The 23,486-nt window shown below is 35.7% G+C and overlaps 1 protein-coding gene across 7 annotated transcripts in view; it reads left to right on the top strand.

Annotated features, from left to right (window-relative positions):
* The window catches only part of ZRANB3 (zinc finger RANBP2-type containing 3), a 238,508-nt gene that overhangs the window by 112,304 nt on the left and 102,718 nt on the right, over positions 1-23,486 (top strand). For 6 of the 7 annotated variants that reach the window (XM_053666886.1, XM_053666896.1, XM_053666902.1 and 3 more), the window contains 3 exons: positions 16,315-16,493; positions 17,576-17,807; positions 19,275-19,360. In XM_053666886.1, the coding sequence (XP_053522861.1) occupies positions 16,315-16,493; positions 17,576-17,807; positions 19,275-19,360 (497 nt within the window). Of the gene's footprint in view, positions 1-11,076; positions 11,119-16,314; positions 16,494-17,575; positions 17,808-19,274; positions 19,361-23,486 lie in introns of those variants that run through there. The other variant, XM_037167200.2, reaches the window with a different exon arrangement.

The raw sequence follows: 23,486 nt of genomic DNA, 5'->3' as shown, positions 1-23,486 counted from the left end.
ATGTTATATAATTCTTCTTATATATTATTTGATTTGATTTGCTAATATTTTGTTGAGGACTTCCACATCTGTGTTCATAAGAGGTATTGGTTTGTAGTTTCCTTTCTTGTAATAGCTGTGTCTGCTTTTGGTGTTAGGGTAATACTGATCTCAGAGAATGAGTTAGAAAGTGTTCCTTTTGTTTTCCAAGTTCAAAGCCAAATAAAATGAAAGCAGCCATTTTTTTTTTGCCACTAGAGTTATATTCCTAAAATTCTCATTTTTTTCTGTTTCCTATAGAGTAAAGCACTTCACAAGCTACCCACTACCTCTTTCTTACATCCTTTTCTTCAGCTCTTCTCCAGCATAAATTTTAGTGACATTTTCATCTTTCTACTTATTGTAATATCTCCCATTTACTACCAGTGTCATATTGGATGGGTTAATTAATCTCTGAGCCTAATTTTCCTTGTGTAAAGTAGAGAATAATAATGCTTTTTTCATGAGATTAGTTCTGTAAGGGATGGGACAAATACAGTTTTTCATTTTCCTCTTTTCTGCTATTCCAAAACACCGTCTTTATGCTTTGATATCTGTATATAGGCTGTTCTTTTTTCTGATTAATTCCTTTCCATTTGTATTCAGTCCTTTCTGGAGCCCATCTAATAAAATTATCTTTCAAAATATTCTTGAATTAGGATTTCCTCTGTATCACTATGCTTGGTGCCTTTTGGTTGTTCTGTGCTTTTACTTCTATTGTAGTTTGAATTATGTTCTACTGTATATGCTTCTCTCCCATAAATTGAAACTCCTAGGACTCAAGCCGTGTCTACCCACCTGTGTCTTGGAAATAGTAGATTTCCAATTAATGCCTTCTGAGTGAATGAATAAGAGAGGGAAAGAGAAAGAACTTGGACATCTTGTCTACTTGTCACAAGTATTTTAAATTAGTCCCACAACTCGATACTACCCACCTTCAGTTGTCCTTAGACCATAAAGGTAATGGAGAAATGGTTCTTTTAAGTGAGTTTTGGAGCATGGAAATATTTTAAATTTATTAAAATGTCTATTAAGAGTCTTCTTGCTGTCCTTCAAGTCATTTTCAGTCTCAAATTTTTTATCTTGAACAGTAGCAACATACAAATGCAACTGATTACATTTCAATTTTAATGAAGTTTACCCTGATTTCTTTGGAGGCTGATGTAATTTTGTTTATTGCTCCTGCTGTTTTGCACAGATGGGTTATTACACTGTTCTCTCAATAGTCTTAGACAAAATTCAAATTGAAAACCAGAGGTGAAAGCAATGGTGAGTTAAACCCTACCCAGATAAAGTCAGACACAAAGCATCTTCCTGGAATATAATGTTTGCTGTTCACGTAAGTGTTTGAAAGGAACAAAGCACTGCTGCCATTATCTCAGTCTAAATCACTGTTATTATACATTAACACTTCCAAGGCTATTGTAAGAAGGATGCTGCAAACATTCCTGTCTCACCAGTCTTTATTAAATGGATTGTTACTAATGAACAGAAATTATTTAAAATCAGAAGTGGTTAAAATTAACCATCAGCCTATAATATGCTTTTCCTTTATAGTAATGAGCTTATATTTCCACAAAACTTAAAATCTCAAAGGAGCCACTGCTGCACTGCGAACTGAACAATTATGAATATACATAAAGGTTGCAGGCTTAAAGAGTAGTTAAGGATTGCTGTCAGTCCAGGTCTTATTTCTTTACATTAGAACATTTTAAAGCCATTTTTCTTTTAGCTATTGATTACTTGACCTTTTACTACTATATTCAACAAATAAATATTGTGGGAGGTCTTCTCTTTGATAAATTCTTGGGAATACAGTTTTAAAAAAACATGCCCACTTTCTGAGAAGCTTCTATCCAGGAGTGAAAGGGTGGGGTGTATGTCTCTGTGTGATCCATGAAAAAGGTAGGATACTAGAAATGTTGGAAATGAAGTTTATAATATAAATTCTATGAAAAAAATTCTATGGTACTTTTATAGAGGAAACCATTAATTCCAGCTTAAATCAGAGGCTTTGTGAAGGAGCTAAATTTGAGGTGGTCCTTCAAGAAGTAAGTAGAAAACCAACACTGGAAAAAAAAGAAGAATTGAATTTATTGACTGGGGAACTTTTCATGGTTCGTGTGTTGTATTTCAGAGAATTCTACTTCACAGACCTGGGGTTAGACTAAGGGTATGGGAATGTGAGGACCCTACTTTACTTCAGCCAGGGCTGCCTCGCTTTTTCAGCTTTATAAATGTTGAGTTTCTGTGTAATGTTTTCTTTAAAAAGAGGTTACACTGCTTTTTTAAAATTAAAGAACTATTTTTCTAGATTCTTAGTGCCTTCTTTTTGTATATTACAGTGATGTGAATGAAGCATGTATTTTTCTTAACCTGTATCTAATTTTACTGTGACCCAAATTTTTAGTAGAATAATTCAATCTTTTGCATTTTCTGAAAGTTTTGATATCAGTTTCTTCTTTCGAGCTCTAAAATTGGACAGCTTAATTTAGATATTTATTTCTTTAATAATAATGTTTCCCTCTTTGAAATCTTATGTTCATAAGCCTATAGGAAGTGAGGCATTCCTGAAGAGTCAAGGTTTTTAGGACAACCAAGAATCCAAATTTTGTTTACCATAATAATTTTGAAGGGAACATTTTTCAAATGTTCTCTTTATATTCCTCCTTCTTTAAATATTATATACTACCTACAATATAACTTTTTCAGTTTATCAGGGTTATCAACTACTAAGAAAAGTCCTTTCCTTAAATCTCTTAGACTGTTTTAAATTACATGTCTGCTGCTTATTTTTCATTTGTGCTACTCCAAGGCTTTTTTCGTCCCTGTGCTAAGTGAGTTTCCAAAAATGACTTTATTTTTATTAATATTAGCATTGAGACTACTGATGATAAATGATATTACAAAGTATAAAAATAAATGCTATTGACTGAATATTCTTGTCACTTTTCAGTATATTTTTATTTTTTATTTTATTACTTTATTGTTGTTCAATTACAGTTGTCTGCATTTTCTCCCCACCCCACCCCAACCCCATCCAAACCCACCTCCCTCCCTTGCTTCCATCCTCCCCCTTGGTTTTGTCTACGTGTCCTTTATAGCAGTTCCTAAAAATCCTTCTCCCCACTGTCCCCTATGCCCACCCCTCTGGGTATTTTTAGATTGTTCTTCATTTCAATGACTCTGGTTATATTTTGTTTGATTTTTTCTTTTGTTGATTATGTTCCAGTTAAAGATGAGATCATATGGTATTTGTCTTTCACCACCTGGCTTATTTCACTTAACATAATGCTCTCCAGTTCCATCCATTCTATTGCAAAGTATATAAGCTCCTTCTTTCTCTCTGCTGTGTAGAATTCCATTGTGCAAATGTACCATAGTTTTTTGATCCATTCATTTACTGATGGGTACTTAGGATGGGCACTTGGCTATCGCAAATTGTGCTGCTATGAACACTGGGGTACATAGGTTCCTTTGAATTGGTGTTTCATGATTCTTAGGATATAATCCCAGCAGTGGAATTGCTGGGTCAAAAGGCAGTCCATTTTTAGTTTTCTGAGGAAATTGCATACTGTTTTCAATAGTGGCTGCAACAGTCTGCATTCCCACCAACAGTGCACTAGGGTTCCCTTTTCGCCACAGCTTCACCAGCACTTGTTTGTTGATTTGTTTTTGATGGCCATTCTGACCAGTATGAAGTGATATCTCATTGTGGTTTTAATTTGCATCTCTCTGATGGCTAGTGATACTGAGCATCTTTTCATGTGTCTCTGGGCCCTCTGTCAGTACATTTTTATTAAAATCTCATATTTTAGGTTATTTCGTAGTATATCATTACTTCATCAGTTGAGTTGGTTATCTTACTTTATAAATTTTAACATTAATTCCTAACATTGATTACTTTTTTATCCCAACATTTTCATAATATTTTGTTCTTTTCTTTACCTTATTGGTTTATGACATAGTGTTAACTGTGAATTTAATGAACTATTTTCTCTACTTCTAATGTCACTAAATACTTCAGTAAAATAAATTCAAGCCCAGATTTGATTTTTTTTCATTATTCTCTTTATTTTGGAGTTAAAAAATATTACAAAAATCCTTCAGTATGAGTATAAAAAGATCTGATTTTTTGTTTCCCTCATAATCACACAATATTACAGATTATGAAAGTATTATACTTTTCTGTACTTCTACTAATGGGAGTTTAGTTTTTACCTCCCTTTTCTCTTACAAATTATACTGTGATTCATTTATTTATATATTATATTTTTTAAGATTTTTATTTTATTGATTATGCCATTACAGTTGTTCTATTCCCCCCTTCATTCCCCTCTACCCCTCCCACCATTCACCCCCCCCTTTAGTTTATGACCACGTATGTGTCTTAGGTTCTTTAGATTCTATATTTCCCCTACCATTCTTGCCCTCCCCACTATTTATTTTCTACCTGCCATCTATGCTACTTATTTTCTGTACCTTCTCCCCTCTTCTCCTCCTCCCACTCCCCTGTTGCTAACCCTCCATGGGATCTTCATTTCTATGGTTCTTCTCCTGATCTAGCTGTCCTTTTAGTTTGCTTTTGTTTTAGGCGTGGTTCTTAATATCTGTGAGTTTGCTGTCCTTTCACTGTTCATATTTTTCATCTTCTTTTTCTTAGATAAGTCCCTTTAACATTTCATATAATAAGGGCTTGGTGATGATGAACTCCTTGAATTTGATCTTATCTGAGAAGCACTTTATCTGTCCTTCCATTCTAAATGAAAGCTTTGCTGGATAGAGTAATCTTGGTTGTAGGTGTTTGGATTTCTTGACTTGGAATACCTCTTTCCAGCCCCTTCTTGCCTGTAAGGTCTCTTTTGAGAAATCAGCTGACAGTCTGATGGGAACTCCTTTGTAGGTGACTGTCCCCTTAGCTCTTGCTGCTTCTAGGATTCTCTCCTTCATTTTAATCTTGGCTAATGTGATTATGATGTGCCTTGGTGTGTTCCTTCTTGGGTCCAACTTCTTTGGGACTCTCTGAGCTTCCTGGATTTCCTGGAAGTCCATTGCCTTTGCCAGATTGGGGAAATTCTCCTTTATTATTTGTTCAAATAAGTTTTCCACTGGTGGCTATTCCTTTCCCCCTCTGGTACCTCTATAATTTGGATGTTGGAGCGTTTAAAGAAGTCCTGGAGGTTCCTAGGCCTCTCCTCATTTTTTTGAATTCTTGTTTCTTCATATTTTCCTGTTTGGTCGTTTTTTCCTTCCTTCTGGTTCACTCCCTTGATTCGAGTCCCAGTTTTCTACCTATCACTATTGGTTTACTGTGCATTTCTCTTCATTTCAATTAGTTTAGCCTTCATATGTTCCTCTAATTTATGACTAAAATCAGCCATTTCTGTGAGCATCCTGATCACCAGTGTTTTGAACTGTGCATATGAAAGTTTTGCTATTTCTTCGTCACTTAGAGTTATGGGCTCTGGGGCTTTGAGATCTTCCTGAGCCATTTTTGGTCTGTTTGGGCTCATTAAGTATGAGGAGCAGACCCTTAGGTGTTCACCAGGGCGGGGCCGCCCTGGTCGCTAGGTTGTGAGGCTGTATGTGGGGGCGGGGTCAGAACTGGGAAATGGCAGCCTCCTCTGCTGGCGCCCTCTGCTGGGGCCTGCTTGGTCCCATCTTACTGCCCACTCCCTTGTGGGTCTATCTGCGCATGAATGGGCAGCCACAGTCAACCTGTGGCCCTGCTCCCTCCTCCTCCCTTTTGCTGGGTCGAGGGTCGCTCACTGGGTTACTCACTGGGTCCACCCGTTGCAACCCCAGGCCTGGGATCCGCACTCCTGAGTTTTCCTGTGCAACCCCGTTCTGCCAGCTGCTGGCTTCACCCCTCTTATCAGTCAGGCTGAAGAATTTGTTGTTATTAGACTTCCAAAAAGTTCAATTTTCTGTGTTCTGGCTGTGTTTTTTGTTGCTAATATTTTGTTGTCTCTAAATGTGGTTGTGTGAGAAAGCACGATGTCTCCACCTATGCCTCCATCTTGGCGGAAGCCCCAAATTTGATCTTAACATTGCATCTTCCTCATGAAAATTGCTATTTATTATTTATTATTTATTTTTCTAGTCATTAATACCGTTCAAATAACAATTATTTTAACTCTAAACCCAATTTGAATTTATTTTTTAGGAAGATTTTCTTAGATGATATTTTCATTAAATTTTCTGAAGTTGAGATTATATTATATGTTCTATAGTCAACTGGTTCCACAAAACTAGTCATTTTTAAATTTTGACATAATATTTAATAAATGAGGAATGTGACTCGTATATGATGTTACTGTAATTTTCACATATCTTATCTCTTTATAGATTAAAATTGAATTCTTTAAGTAATAATTGATGAGCTATATACTTTTGAGCCTTTTCTGTATGTAGATTGATTTTTAAAACTTGGAGCCATTATTAGTGCTATAGTAAAGGACAAAAGAAAAGAAATAACAGAGAAATTATCTAATAATATACTTGGTTATATTGGGAAAACAAGCAGCATCCCTGTGCAATAAAAAACGTCAAAATATATTTCACCTTGCTAATATCTCCCTGGTGTTCATATAAAATTGTATTACAGGAAAAGGTATCTGTAACTATGTCTAATTTAGGAACTTCTGTTCTAAGAAGAAAATTATATAGCTTGGACCCAGGGAAAGCTACCTCACGGTTGTTTTTTTAGACCCAATAAAAGTTATCTCTGGCCCTGGTTGGTGTAGCTCAGTGGATTGAGCACGGGCCTGTGAACCATATGATTGCAGTTCGATCCCCAGTCAGGGCACATGCCTGGGTTGCGGGCCAGTTCCTAGCAGGGGACTCACAAGAGGCAACCATACATTGATGTTTCTCTCCTCTCCTTCCCTTCCTCTCTAAAGGTAAAAAAATAAAATCAAGAAAATATATTTTTTTAAAAAGTTATCTCTGTAAATATTCTCTAAGCATAGACTTAATTTTTAAGTAATAAGTACTTTCTTTAAAAATCTATGGTTTTCTGAACCTCTGAACTATTGAAATTACCAATCTACATTATTCTGTCATTATCTTTTATTTATTCATATTTTATCTTAGTAGTGTGCTATTTGAATGAATAATGCATATTAATCTGAGCATTTCACATTTTAGTTTTCTTTCTTATTTTTAGTAGTCCTGTGTGTGTTTTGTGTGTGTTTTGTATTTTTTACACCTGTTAAAAAACAAAATTCAACCAAGTAAATTTGAAGATCTACTTGACTTTATTAAGCAATTCATGAATCTGGCAGCGTCCTATCCATCAACTGGAAGGACACTCTGAGAGGCTGTGCAGAATGGAAGGTTTTAATAGCAAGAAAGGTAGGGTAAGGGAGGCATTAACAAAAGAGTGGATCATTTTTGGGCCTGGACATCTTTTCTTTGGGGGAAAAGAAAGGGTTTTGATTTTCTATGGAGGATGGAGAGGGGTCACTGTGATAGATTTATCATAGTGGTGCTTGGCAAAAATATTCCAGACTGGTTGATTAAGATTATGTTTCTGGAAGAGGTTGAAACTGCAGTTAGATTGGGTATTATATCTAGGTTTGATATCATTGGCTTTTACCATGAATTGGTGCCATTTGGCATTTCTGCTTTTCTTTGTCATACCTAAGCAAATTTCAACAGCAGTTTTACTTTTTGGTTTATATACCATATCTTTTCTTAGAATGATCAATTGATTTTTCAGCCTTATATAATCATGAACTTCCCTCAGTTTCAGCAATAATACTCTAGCCTAATCTGAGCTTTGGTGGCCATCCTTCATGTTTTAACTTTTGAAAGCTATCTACCCAATTTATTAGGGTTTCATATTTAGTCAGTGGTAGCATTTTGGCAACTGGTAGAAGTTGTGGTTAGGAAAAAATACAATAAATATGAAACTTTTTAAAAAAGTTGTAGTTAGTATTTTGTTGATTCTTATTTTGTTATCTTTTTATTTTATGTAAGCACTTAAAATGAGTTAATTCTTTTAAAAAATTTTCTTATGAGACTTCCTTTTTGTTTTCTTTCTAATATATGTAAGACCCATCTTAAAAGGGTCTCAGTTCTGAACCTGAGCAGTGAATATCTAACATTGCTTGATTAACACTTTCAAAAATTAATGGATTTAGATTTCAACTTGTTTTCTAATGGTTCTAAAGTGATTGCTGTGTATCAACATAAGAACTGACAGATTAATGTAAGTACTTGTTCAACTGAAAGCATTCTGATAACCTTGCAAAAATTTTGTCTGTTGGCTATTGATTAATTTGCTTTTGAATAGCTTGCATTTCATTCCTTATTTTGAAAGCAGAAATAATTTTCCTTTAGTCATAAATAAGTGGCGGCCTTATTTACTTCACTTCCACCACAATTCTTTGTGTTCTGTGATTGAAGAGAGTATTATTTATATATACCGATCTGGGTTTTAACACAAGATTCTTTATTCTCAAGTCTGATGTCTTCAGATTGATCATAGTGTTGCCACATAAAAAAGGATATAAGGCACCATACTCTAATTATTTACAATGCTGACTAAGGGATTTATTCATCTTATCTTTTACAAAAATCTCTAGCTGAATTGATCTGTGATTGTTAATGGCAATAATCAATTTGCCAAGTGCAGATATTTACTGTTTACTTTTTCTTTCTTAGTTCTTGTTTTCATACACTTCTAAAAGACTCCTTTGTTTATATTTGTGATCAGTACATTTATAGTATTATTGTACAACATGAAATATTTTATACTTTTTATATTTTTCTTTACTTTAAGAATGCATTATACTATATGATTTCTGTGTTCATTATTAGAAATTTTGGTGATATAAATTATTTATTCTTCTAACTGTTAAATGGCTAAGTTTTATCATACCCACTTAAATATAATACTTGAATTGATTGCCTAAAGTAACGTATAATCAAAGCAATGTACAAACTAGATCTCTTTTAAGAGCTTTTATTAAACTTTTAAAATTAGTCTTTTTCTATTAAATTGTTAATTCATCTAAATAGACTAAGCTTAAGCCAAGCTGGTACATTTTTTTTCCTCTTCATAGAGGTGTAATGTATGTTTATTGAAAATTTTCTTTATTGACAGTGGTGACACCAAGACTCCCAATTACACAACATGGCAATTTAGATTTATAAAGGCTGTTCTGTGTACTGCATAGCAAAGTAGAAAGCACTGTATTTATCCATCCTTTGAATTATAATTGAATATCAATCAAGGAACACAATCCCCCAGAAATTAATAAAAAGTTAAATAATAAAATCCTGAAAGTGTTAATCCTGCTTTCAACTTTTTTTTTCACCTGAGGAGAAAATGGCCAAGACTTAGACAAAGCACTCCAAGATTTGTTTTTCTTCAAGATTTAATCTTCAGAGTAGTTATTCTCAAATGCACCCTGAGAGCCATCCACATAAAAATCCCTTTAGGAGTTCTTATTTTAAAAGTCCAGTTCTTTTGAATCATAATTCAGGGAGTTGGTGTTCTGAAGTCTGAATTTTTAACTTGCATCCCCATGGTTCATAAATACAATTAATTTTAAGAACCTAGAGCATAACCAAGATATTGGGCCACTTTTCTTTTCCCTTTACAATTTCTTTCTTTTTCCCATCAGTACCTATATATTTGTGTTCTTTATGTTATGTTGGGCCCTCATTTTCAAGAAATCCCCAAGGCACTAATCCCATAATACATATGGAGAAAATGAATTGAACCTTAATATAATTTGTTCACCTGAATTTAATTTTATAAAGCAAATTTTAAAAGACACGAAACTTTAAGGAAAATTAATTCTGAACTATTGAGTATTTCCAATCTACATTATTCTGTCATTATCTTTTATTTATTCATATTTTATCTTAGTTTGCTATTTGAATGATTAATGGCATATTCATCTGAGGATTTCACCGTTTAGTTAAGTATCTCATTTTTATTATGCCTTGTGACTCTTCAAAATTAAATATGAATGTAAAGGCAGAAAAGTAATTTTCCCATTATCTTCAGAGTTCTTGGCTGAGATGAACAAGAGAAAAAGAAATAGAAGTTGATTAATTTGTTGTATACTTCATGTACATGAGGAAATACTCAGAAAAAAATAAGTAAACTCCTTGAGTTGTCCCAGGCCACCACCTCAAATACCATCTTCAGCTAAACAGAAGAGAAAGATCCATGTGGGGTCAGTTATGGGAGGTTACCAGGTAAAGCCTGGTAAATGTCCCATAAGGATGTGAAAAAGGGTAAGCCTTGTTAGACATATTTAATGCTGGGCCCTACTCATTGCTAAGGATTTTTTGTGGTTTTTGAGTCATCCTCCCTTCCAAGTACAGAGAGAGAGCAACACTTACAAATAGAGATTTTCTTCATAAATTTAAGTTTTTCTTACAAAATAGGGTAACTTCTCCATCTTCAAAGTTTTCCTGTATCTACTGTTTTTCAAAAATAATCAGCTCAAAGTAATCCTTATTCTAAGGAGGTATGTTTTGGGTTGTCATATTAAGCTATCATTTAGTAAACATCACTAAAGATTTTCAATATGGTAAAAACAGATTGCTCTTCACATTAGAGATATCACTTAACAATGTTTTAAAACATTATAGTCTGTTCATTTTTAATTTTTCTGTTTTGAAACTCAATATTGAGATTGCTCTTTCTTTTACTGGGTGGAATTGTTTTTCCCCAGCAAACACAAATTATTCCTTATACATCTTCCTACTTATTCCCTTGAAATGAGTACTAAAATGCAAAGTCTTCACAATATTACAGAATGAAAACCCAAATATATTAAGGAAAAGTAACTTACACTGAGTCTTCACCTAATAATCATCAGCAGAAACAAGAGACAGAAATTTTGCTGCTTCATTTATCTTCCAGTATAGGTTTGACCAGTTTTTTTGTGAAAAGATGATTTTTTTTCATTTTATACCTATGTATGTGTTTTTTCAGTCCTCACTCAAGTATATGTGTATTAATTTTTAGAGAGAGAGGGAGAGAGAAAGAATAACAGTGAAACACCGATGTGAGAAACATCAGTTGCTTTCCTCTCGTACATGCCCCAACTGGGGATCAAACCCGCAGCCTAGGTATGTACCCTGACTGGGAATAGAACCTGCAACATTCTGGTGTATGAGCTGACACTCCGGCCAACTAAGCCACACGGCCTAATTTGTCTCTCCCTCTCTTCATCCCTCTCTCCCTACCTTCTCTTGCTCTCCCTTCTCCAAGCCCTCCACTCCCATGTCAGTCTACATCAGTAGACTGTGACTTTATAATAAGGTCACAATTTGATATCCACATTTTAGCAGAAATTTGTTAGATCTCAAAGGGTCTTTTGGATTTTTTTTTAAGTTTCTCTTTCTCTGTCCTTTACTGCCCGCCTAGAAATAAAAGTTTAAAATCTATTCTCCTTCCCTGTCTATCCCTGCAATCCAAACCTCTAGTAGTAACACTATTAACAGTTCCTTCCATTCTACCTCCCTCCCCTCCTTTCTTCCTTCCTCTCCCTCTTCTTTTCTCACTCCCTCTTCTGTTCTCTTTTAATACTCACCGTACTATTGATATTCACCACACTATTTATCTTTTTAGTATACTTTTTTACAGCCAGTGACTTTCCATATCAGCTATAAATATATGCTCATTTTTTTAAAGATGAGTATATAATATTTCATTGTATGAGTTTTGTTGACTTTAAACAAATAGGCAGGTATTTCTCTAGCAAATGGTTTTATTGAGACTAGAAAGAATTGAATCTGAAACAAGCAACCATGGCAGTCTGTGTGCAAGTCTGCTAAAATGAAGGAGAAGAAACTTTTATAGAAGGAAAGTAGAAGTTGGGAGGGCTATTACCAACAAAAAAAGTTCTTCCTTTTGTGTTTCAAGATCAGTGTAGGGTGTGAAATCTCTCCCTTCTGGCCTTCTTGTTACAGAACCCCACCAGTGTTGTTCTGGAACAGTTGTAGGGTTCGATTGCTCACCAGCAAGAAGCATGACTCCCAGTATAAGAGTTTGATGAGAAAGGAAAGGGGTTGCTTGTTTAAAGGTTATACATATTTAAAATAATGGCAGATTTCTGCTGTTAAGTCTCATTCCCTTTAAAAACCACCCCAAAACACATAGCCCTGCCTCCCTTTGCCAAACCAGGCCAGTTTCAGAATCTTCCAGGCAGAGGTACCTTCTTTCAGAGAAGCCAAAGTCTGCAGCTCAGCATTCCCAGCTCTAAGCATCTCTCACAAGTATTGTGTGGCTAGGCAGGTCCCTGCAGCTCCATCAGCTCTGCCTCTGTCTTCTCCAAGCAGACTGTAATCTGGATAGTTGGGCAGGTCCCCTGCTCCAAAGCCACACAGCTTAGTCACTGACATCCCTGAGTTTGCCCAGATCTCTACACCCTGGCCCATGCAGCTGACTCCTTAACCGGGGGCAAACTCCATAGGTGGGCCAACAGGGAGTCCAGAGGGTGGAGCTATTGTATTTCCCCAGGCTAATGCCATTCAGAGAGGAGTGTTCCACTCAAGGAAGATGGCCTCTGCAGTATGGGGAATGGCTATTCACAGGGATCCTGATTGTTGTCCCTTCAGCTCTCTCCCAGAGCCACAAATCCCAGTCCCTCCATATGGACTTTAGTGTACTCTGACCTTTCTCCACTAGAGCCCAGCATAAGTGTGAACTAGATTTTATGCATTGGCCCTTTAGGAGGTTGCCTGCATTTCTAGCAGTCTCCTGCCTCTCCCTGGGGCACAGAATCCCCACTGATTTTCACAGCAAAGTGAGTGCCTCTTCTCAGCTCTGGTGCTATGGACTGTGTAGCCTGCCTTGGAGTTGAGACTCCCCCACTTCTCAGGGGGGCCCCCACAGCTGAATTTCCCTCCTGAACCTCAGCTGCCACCCATGGAAATAGGGCCAGCCCTTTTCATGTTTCAGCCCTTCCTACCAGTCTCACTGTACTTCTATAAATCTTTGGTTGTAAGACTTCTCTTCAGCTAGTCTTCCATTGTTTATTCAGGTTGATTATTCTATAATTAGTTGTAATTCCAGTTCTTGGTAGGAGGTGAGTCTGCCTTCCACCTACTCGGCTGCCATCTTAGATCCTAAATTCTGTTCCCTTTCCTCTTTAGTTTTAAATAAAGAAAAGATTGGGCCTATGTGTCCATATCTTTATGGTCTGTTCCTTGTTACTTGTTTCCTATGAACCAATAATACATGAATGAAAACACAACACAAATAAAAATTTTCAGACATACCATCTAAACTTCCCTATAGGAAAGAAAATTATAACTTAATCTACAAGAACAAGGAAATAGTTTTCCTAAAACATACCTCCTTAACAATTATAAATAATAGATCATAGGATTTCAGCCTGGAATTTCTTTATGTGGTTTATTTAATTAATTTAGTTCTTCATTGAATCTGTATTTAAATATTCATTTAAATCTGCATACCTAAAAGGATCTTCCAAGGGAGTCTCTTCTAGAAAAAAGAGGCCACATATTCTAAAGATAACCCAATGTCTCTGTCCCAAAAGGTACAAGCTACTTTTTAGCTTTTAAAACTGGAAAACTTTCCAGTTTCAAAAAATTCTCAATTAGCAGGTATCTAGGGTATAGAGTTCTTGCATAAAAGCTATCAAGCAACAACAGCAAAAAACAACCTCATAGACACAGACAACAGTATGATGATTACCAGAGGGAAAGTGGGGTTGAGGGAGGGAGAAGGGGATATAGAAGGGATGATAAATAAATGGTGATGGAAGGAAGACTTGACTTGGAGTGGCGAAAACACAATACAGTATACAGATGATGTATTATAGAATTGTACACCTGAACTTTATATAATATTAGTAACTGATATTAGCCCAATAAATTCAATTTTAGAAAAACAGCCAAGTACTTGGAATATATTTGGTTTTTTACTGTTCAGTGTTATAGCAGTAAATTAATTTGATATTCAAAACAATTGAAGCTTGAATCATATGTGTCAGGATTATTATTTAATTGCTCTTAATAGTTTTATAGACTAAGGTGTTAAGAAAACCTAACATTATTCTTCTAAGTAAAAGTGATTTATTATTTTGAAAACCATTTATAAAGAGTACCCATAAAGTTAATGTATTCTATTTAACTCTTCTTATGTATAATAGTTACCTAGATAGTTGTACTCTTGTAGTCAAGGCTTTGGTTCTTAATAGGTGATGTAGCCTTAATGGTTCCATTTTAACAAAGTCTGTTGCAGTTTTAGCCAAGAGCTTTGAACCACCTATCGAGTATGGTTATTTCTTTGTACCTAAATTACTTGACATATGTTATTGCTTTTATAATTGAATGTTATGCTATTTAAAATTACTTGCAAAATACTGAAATCTAAGTACATTTTTATTGAACTTACTGATGTGACATTGGCTAATAAAATTATATAAGTTTCAGGTACACAATTGTACAGTACATTATTGGTATACCGTGTTGTGTGTTTACCCACTCCAAGAAGTCTCCTTCCATCACCATTTATCCCTCCTTTACATTCTTCTACTTCCGCCTACCCCCTTTCTCTCTGGCAATCACCCTACTGTTCTCTGTGTCCATGAGTCTTTTTCTTTGCTTAATCCCTTCACCCTTCTCACCCAGTCTCCAACCCCCTCCCCTCTGAAATCTGTCAGACTGTTTTCTGTTTGTATGAATCTGTCAGTCTCCACGTTGATAGTTTATTTTGTTCATTAGATCCTATATATAACTGAAATCATATTGGACTTGTTTTTCTCTCTGACTGGCTTATTTCTCTTAGCATAATACTCTCTAGGTCCATCTATGCTGTGGCAAAGGGTATGATCTGTTTTACAGCTGAGCAGTATTCCATTATGTAAGTGTACCATAGCTTTTCTGTATCCACTCATCTACTGATGGACAGACACTAGGGCTGCTTCCAGATCTTGGCTATTGTAAATAACACTACAATGAACATAGGGGTGGATACATTCCTTCAAGTTAGTGTTTCAGGTTTCTTTTGATATATTCCCAGATGTGGAATTGCTGAGTCATAAGGCAGTTCCATTTTTAATTTTTTGAGGTAAATCCATACTGCTTTCCACACTGGTTGCACAGTCTGCCTTCCCACCAACAGTGCATGAAGGTTCCCTTTTCTCCACATCCTGAATAACATTTGCTGTTTCTTGATTTATTGAAGATAGCCATTCTGACAGGAATGAGGTTATATCTTATTGTGATTTTAATTTGTATTTTTCTGATTATTAAACTAAGACTTCCCGGCTGGGGAACTATTCTTTCTATTGAAGATGTCATCTTTTTTTTTAAGTTGATACTTAATATCTTACTAGTTTAGTTCTTAAAGACAATCATAATTTTTATGTTATTAGGAAGGTGTGATAAGATAACTGGGAATAGTTTAGAATTTTCCCAACTTAATAAACTAGTACATTCATAACTTGCAAAATTGGCTTTCCATTCTTCCTCAGCTGCCTAGATGCTTCAGTAAATGTCCAATTCCTTAAATTCTTAAAGGTATAAGCCACATAGTTGAAATAAGCTGCTTATATCTGTTTCTATGAAAGACTGCCTCTCTGTCAAGCTCCCAAACTATGTATTGTGCCATTGGTACATGAAGAGAAAAATCTCAGAAAGGAAGAAACTTGAGGGGAAGGGCAAAAAAAGTCTACATACGTACCCTTAAGTCCTTGGCCATCTCCTAAACTGCACATGCACAGGATGAGACCTTTATAAAGATTCATGTGGTAACTAATTTTAAAATGGGTACAGCATAGAGATGGGGCAGTACAGTGTACGTATGACACAACCAAGTGGAAAGACACCAGACACCTGGGCCTCAGACATCACACTAATTTTGCAACCAGTTAAATGTTAAGTTGAACAGATAATTTAACCACCATGTGCTTACTTCTCCTCTAAAATGTACATGATTTAGAGCTTATTCTACTTTAAAATAATGTGACTTTGTAGTATAAAGGTAAAGCATATGCTCTTCCGTTCTCTTAAGAGTAGAAATTATAAACAATAAGATAAATTTTTGCTTGAAACCAATATAGTTAATATTTTAAAGTAGTGGTTATTTTGTCTTTAAATTCAATGAAAATAATATAATTTTTCCAATGAATTTTAAGGGTTATCATATCTTGTACATTAATTGTAATTCAATTGACTTTACATTGGAAAATTATTTGAATAATAATACTCTTCAATAAAATATTTGGCATTTTATTTTAAAATATTTTAGCTTTTATATTTATCTACCTACTTATTTATCTATTTTTATTTTAGATGGGTCTAGGAAAGACAATCCAGGCAATTGCCATCGCTTACTTCTATAAGGAGGAATGGCCTCTTTTAATAGTGGTCCCTTCATCTCTGAGGTACCCTTGGACAGAAGAAATAGAGAAATGGATCCCAGAATTAGGTCCAGATGAAATCAGTGTCATACAGAATAAAATTGATGTTGGGTAAGAACAACTTTTTAATCTTTTGGGGGACAAAAGCGCCAAACATTCATATATACCAAGTAAGTCTCTATATTAAGTAGATTTATTCTGGGCTTAAAATGCAGTTGTCTTTATGAAGAAAACCAACAACAAAAAGCATGATTGCTATGTCGGTACTGGCTGTTTAGGAGCTCTTTCGTTTTTATTAAAAGGTAGAGTACTGCAGAAGACTGACTCTGTCCTTTATTTTCACTAGTGATACAGAAAATGCAAAGTGACATGGTTTATTTTTAAGGCATTTACTTGTCTAATTATGTAATTCTACATACTGACTAGGATCATAGCACTGTACATACAAAAGTGAATAAGATATATCTCCTGCCCTCACCAATCTTACGATATAGTAATGGAAATAAATATGTAAATGAATAAAGTACAGTATGATAAAGAATAGTATAGATGTATGAATTACAGAGGTAGTTTAAAATATTAGGGTCACTTTAGCCCAGTGTTTCTCTGCACAAGATGGTGCTTTGTCTTTTCCCCATACTTCAGCATCCTGGGGCCAGAGGCATTTTTGTTGTCATGGTGACAGGGACTCTACTGTCCATGAATGAGAGGGACCAGGACTGTGAATTGCTTTGGAGGGTACTGGGCAACCCTGCAATAGTAAGTATTGTCCTGCTCAAAATCACAGTAGCACCTGGCTTTAAGAACTCTGCTATCCTGTTCGTGGGAAGGCTTCATGGAATAATCAACAAATATTTGAGTATCCAACTTTATTCATGATCATAGGTGCATGGAAGCAAATGGTCTCAGAAAATAATGTTCTTATCCTACCAAAATATGGCTTGCTGGATGTCAGAATCTTCCAAAACCCATTTATGAAAAAATTGGATTAATTAGCCAAATTTTAAATTTTAGATCCTTGTTTATTATATCTGAAGACTGTAAAGTCTTAAGAGAAATTGGGTTTCATTAGTGGTACCATCTCCTTTTATTTTTCCTCTTTTTTTCTTTGTATTTCTTACCAAAAAGTTTTATTGTTTATGATAAAATAATTACTGAAATATTTTTTAAAGTACATGAATTTTCTTTTCTAGGAGAATATCTACCAGCAAAGTGACAGTTCTGGGTTATGGTCTCTTAACAACAGATGCAGAGGCTTTGATAGACACACTGAATAATCAGAACTTCAATGTGGTGATAGTGGATGAATCACACTACATGAAGTCCAGAAATGCAAGTCGCAGCAAGATTTTATTGCCAATAGTACAGAAAGCCAAACGAGCCATTCTTCTTACAGGAACTCCAGCTTTGGGAAGGCCTGAAGAGGTATTAAAATCACTATATTTTGGACTTTAAAAAACAAAAACAGAACATTGACTAAAACACCTGTTGTGAAATTTTAAATTAGATGCCTCAAATGCCAGAAGAGTACTTTGTGAATTTCTAGATGGCTCTTAATGATTAAATATATTTTTTACTATGACTTTTTATCTACTTACATGTGAACCTTAGCCATGCTTGTGAGTACCTGCTTTTAAAAAAGTTTTTGCCTTTATTGTAAGGCTCTCATATCTGATACAAATTTGTAAGTAACAGTTGTGTTCTTCCGGTTATTCTATGGCCTTAATCTTCATTCTCTTTAGTCTAGTCTACATTATAAGCTCCTTAGGATTGGAGTTGAATCAACTTTTTATCTTTTATTAAGATATATCTTATATTTTATATTTTATTACATAATCTCTTTAAGGTAGAATATTATGGGCAGACCAAATAGTGTATCTGCTGAGAATGCAGGAATAAGGTATTAGATGCCCCACTTAGCTTTTACTACTCTGAGAGGCAGGTGGGGTAAGGAGTGCTTTAAAGCACTGGGAAGAAGAAATAGTGGGTGAACCTCTTATGAGTCTGTAAGGATCACTGTAACCCAGGGAAGTCCTGTCTATTAGAGCATATACCTTAAGCCCACCTATTTCAATTTTATTTATTTTTTTAAGATTTTATTTATTTTTAGAGAGAGGGAAAGGGAGGGAGAAAGAGAGGAAGAGAAACATCAGTGTGTGGTTGCCTCTTGCATGCCCCCTACTGGGGACCTGGCCCACAACTCAGGCATGTGCCCTGACTGGGAATCAAACCAATGACCATTTGATTTGCAGGCCAGCGCTCAATCCACTGAGCCACACCAGCTAGGGCTCAATTTTAAAAATATACCCTACAAACTCATCTAGTAGAAAAGCAGATGGATGGGCAGATGATAGGTAGATGTATATGTAGTATATGTAACGATACCAACATATATTAATATATATGTATGCACATATAGACCTACATTAAGTTATTAATTTTTGTAATCACATAAAAGCTAGAAACAGCCTATATACCCATTAAATAGAAACTGTTTAAGTATTTTGCATTACATCTACACAATGAGTTGCTGTATAGGCTTTAAACAGTGAGTAAAAATAAATGTATATGCACTTAGGTGATGTCTAAGACATGTTTGGGACAAATTCTAATTGTATAACATGATCCTATTTATATGAATAAAAGGGAATATATACATATACTTATCTATGTATATAAAAAATCCATAAATGTGTATTTAAGAAAAGAATGGCAATTATCCATAAAGAATAACATGGTAGGATTGGCGTGATGCAGGGGAAGGATGGACCCTGCGGAAGGAGAGGTAGATTTCCTTTTTAACTTTTTACCATTTTTTAGACTGGATTTATCATTGTAATAATAATTTAGTAAGAATGTTATAACACATTGAAAATACTTGTATTGTTTCAGCTTTTTATGCAGATTGAAGCTCTCTTTCCACAAAAATTTGGAACATGGACTGACTATGCCAAAAGATACTGTAATGCACATGTCAGGTATGACAACCTTTTTTCTATAAGCTTTAATCCTCTCATGTACTGTGAACATTAAGCTTTATTAGTGATTCCTTGTTCCAGTGTTTTGCAAATTTGTGGTGGCTCTGGATTAATTTCTTCAAGTAAATTTTTATGTGATAACCTATGTATTAAATAAATATATAATGGCAGTTTTTCTTTTTCTTTTTTACCTTCCACTTATTTTATTTTTGAAATGATTCATTTTTATTAAATAGATGAGCATGCACATTGTAGAAAAGTGACAGACAACCATTTCTTTTTTGTTGGCAGTTTCTTGTGTATTTCCTGGAGATACTCTATGCACAAAAAAATCACATAGAATTATATATGTATAATACTACTTAATTTTTATTTCTACATATTTAGTAGTAAAATGTATACACTGTTCTGCAGTTAGCTGTCTTCACCAAATTTGTATTGGAAATCCTTCCAATCTGTAACTGAAAGAGCTTTAGCATTCTTTTTTAATTTTTAATATTTTTTCCTTATTTAAATCATTTTTAATTTTTTAGTTACAGTTGACATGGAACATTATATTAATTTTATGACTACACCCCAGTGATTACACATTATATAACTTACTAAATGAACATCCTGATAAATGTTGTAACCATCTGACACCAGTTATTAGATTATTGGCTACACTTCCTATGATATACTTTACATCCCCATGACCATTCTCTAACAACCAGTTTGTACTTCTTTTTTTTTTAAGATTTTATTTATTCTTAGAGAGAAGGGAAGGGAGGGAGAAAAAGAAGGAGAGAAGCATCAGTGTGTGGTTGCCTCTTGTGCACCCCCATCTGGGGACCTGGCCCACAACCCAGGCACGTGCCCTGACTGGGAATCGAACTAGTGACTCTTTGGTTCACAGGCCAGCACTCAATCCACTGAGCCACACCAGCCAGGGCACTTTTGTACTTCTTAATCCTTTTACCTTTTTCACCCATCCCCCCTCACATCCGGCAACCATTAAAATTTTCTCTCTATGACTCTGTTTCTGTTCTGCTTATCCCTTTATTTTGTTTTCTTAGATTCAGTTATTGATAGATATGTATTTATGGCCATTTTATTGTTCGTATTTTTGGTCTTCTTAAAGAAGACACTTTAACATTTCATGTAACACTAGTTTGGTGGTGATGAACTCCTTTAGCTGTTTCTTGTCTGGGAAGCTCTTCATCTGTCCTTAAATGCTAGCTTTGCCAGATAGCATAATCTTGGCTTATAGGTCCTTGCTTTTCATCACTTTGGTATTTCTTGCCAATCCCTGCTGGCCTGCAAAGTTTCTGTTGAGAAATCAGCCGACAGTTTCATAGGAGCTCCCTCGTAGGTAACTAACTGCAGTTCTCTTACTGATTTTAAGATTCTCTGTTTGGCTTTAACCTTTTGTATTTTAATTATGATGTGTCATGGTATGGACCTCTTTGGGTTCTTCTTGTTTGTGATTCACTTTGCTTCCTGGACTTTGATGTCTATTTTCTTTACTAGGTTAGGGAAGTTTTTTGTAATTATATTTTCAAATAGGTTTTCAATTTCTTATTCTTTCTTTTCTTCTTCCAGCGTTCCCATGATATAAATGTTGGTGTGTTTGAAGCTGCCCCATAGGTTTCTTACATTATCTTCATTTTTTTTAAATTCTTTTTTCTTTTTATGTTCTGATTGGGTGGAGGTTTTTTTGTTTTGTTTTATTTTGTTGCTTCCTTTTATTCCAGATTGTTGATTTGATTCTTGGCTCCATCTACTTTACTGTTGATTCCCAGTAAATTATTCTTCATTTCAGTTAATGTATCCTTCTTTTCTGACTGGTTCTTTTTTTATGGTTTCCATGTTCTTGTTTATGATGTTGAAGTTCTTACTAAGTTCATTGAACATTCTTATAACCAGTGTTTTGAATTCTGCATCTAGTAGATTGTTTGTCTCCTTTTTGTTTAATTCTTTTTGATTTCGTTCTGTTCTTTCTTTGGGACATGTTTCTTTGTCTCTTCATTTTGTCTGTCTCCCTGTGTTGGTTTCTATGTAATTAAAGCTGCTGTGTCTCCCAGGCCTTGTAGAGCAACATTATATAGTAGGTGTCCTATAGGATCTAGTGGCACAGCCTTCTTCTTCACCCAAGCTGGGCACTCCAGGTACACCAAAGTGTGGGCTGTGTATAACCTCTTGTTGTGATTGAGCCTTGATTGCTGTTGGCACCTCAAAGGGAGGGATTTACCCCCAGGTAGAACAGCTGCAAGGACCAGCTACAACCACCAACTACCATGGAAAATTAGATGTGCAGGACTCTGGTTCACTGATTCTGCCCCTGAGTGTGTCACTTGTGGAGGTGGTTGGGTTAATTAGTGCTTTGATGTGGTCTGAAGCTATTCACCAGGTGCAATATCTCTGGGAGCTTGCAGGAGCTATAGGCCAAGGTCAACTGCCTGTGTTCTGCCTGGAGCCACATAATATGAGCTACAAAGTAAACTTCAGGTGGCTGTTACTTGTGCTGGGCTTGGAGGTGCCCAGGAGAGGCCAAGTTGTGAACCAAGGCCAGCTGCTGCTAGTGCCGGGCCTGTGGCCACTTAGTTGGAGATACAGGGTACACTGAGGCCAGATGCTGCTTGTTTGAGAGATTTTACAAAAATCTGAAGCATGAGCCAAAATGGCCATTTATATGGGATAGCCACTGGAAACAGCCTGGGTAGGCTTGCAAGTTGGGTGATACAAGGTCTCAAGGAATCCCCAGGGAGTGGAAATGGTCATGAGCCAGGTTGATGCAGCCTGCCTACTGGCTTTGTTGGAGAGCTCATAAAAGGAACAATAACTTCTGCTAGCACTTTTCCATGATAGAAAGCTTGCCCCTCAACCTGTCGCCCTGATGCTAGACAATTCTGTTCAACCCAGTAGGTACCTGGACCTTTCAAGCTGCTGTGTGGAGATCAGAGGGAGTGAGTCAGAATATGTTCATGTACAGGCCCTTTAAGACGAACTGCCTGGGACCTTAGAAGCTGTCTCACTCAGCCACAATCCACCCTGGGTTTTACAGCCAGAAGGTATAGGGACTTCTCTTCCTGGTACCGTAACCCTGGGCTGGGAGGGCCTGGTGTGGGGCTGGGACCCCTTGCTCTTCAGAGTGGACCTTCACAGCTGTGATATCACACCCAACTTTTATCTGCTGCATATGGGTGTGGGACCAGCCTTCTCTGCATCTCCACCCCTCCTACCAGTCTCTAAGCAGCTCTTTCTTTAAATCCCTAGTTGTAGGACTTCCATTCCACTGGGTTTCAGGTTGTTTTGAATGATAGTTGTTCTGTAGTTTAGTTGTAATTTTGACATGGTTGTGGGAGGATGAGAGTACCATGTTTACCTACACTGCCATCTTGACCAGAAGTTGACATTTCTTTCAAATGCTGCATGTGATCCACTGTTTGAATGCACTGTGATTTGTTTACCTAGCCTTTTGCTAATAGGCATTTGTTTGTGGTATCTAGCTGTTGCAAACAATGCAGCAGTAGATATTATTGCACATGGTGAAGGGTAGGATAGCAGCAAAGAACATGCAAGACAAGATGTACACCACCTGTGTTTTATTTTCACATCCAGCATTTACTAGATGTCTCATGTTAGGAAAGTAACTTTACCTCCCTATACTTAGATTCCTCAGCTCTAAAAACAGAATAATTATTTCTGCCTCTGAGAGTTAGTGTGAGACTGACATGAGCTAATATTTATAGAGGCCTTGAACAGTGACTGGCAAACAGCACTCAATAATTATTGGCTATTTTAATATTTTATATCACACACACAAATAAATCTGTAAGATAACTGTATAGAAGTAGAATGTGCATTTTAATATTTTATAGATTTTTACAAATTATACTACACAGAAGTTATACAAATTGATATTCCCACCAGCAGTAAGATTGTCTCTTTCCCCACACTTTGCCAACATGTTCTAATATAAATTATTTTATTCTTATTAATGTGATCCGATAGTAGTTTTAATACACATTTGTCTTCTTATGTTATTAAATGCACTCAAACATTTTCTCATACATGTAAGAATCATTTGTGCTTTTTTCCAGTCAGTTGTTCAAGTCCTTTGCCCTTCATTCTACTAAATTTATTG

Source organism: Artibeus jamaicensis, unplaced genomic scaffold (assembly GCF_021234435.1).
Source record: "Artibeus jamaicensis isolate MK-2021 breed Jamaican fruit bat unplaced genomic scaffold, CSHL_Jam_final contig_1284, whole genome shotgun sequence".
NCBI lineage: Eukaryota > Metazoa > Chordata > Mammalia > Chiroptera > Phyllostomidae > Artibeus > Artibeus jamaicensis.
Note: the sequence above shows the minus strand (reverse complement) of the source record. Positions and strands in the feature narration are given on the sequence as shown.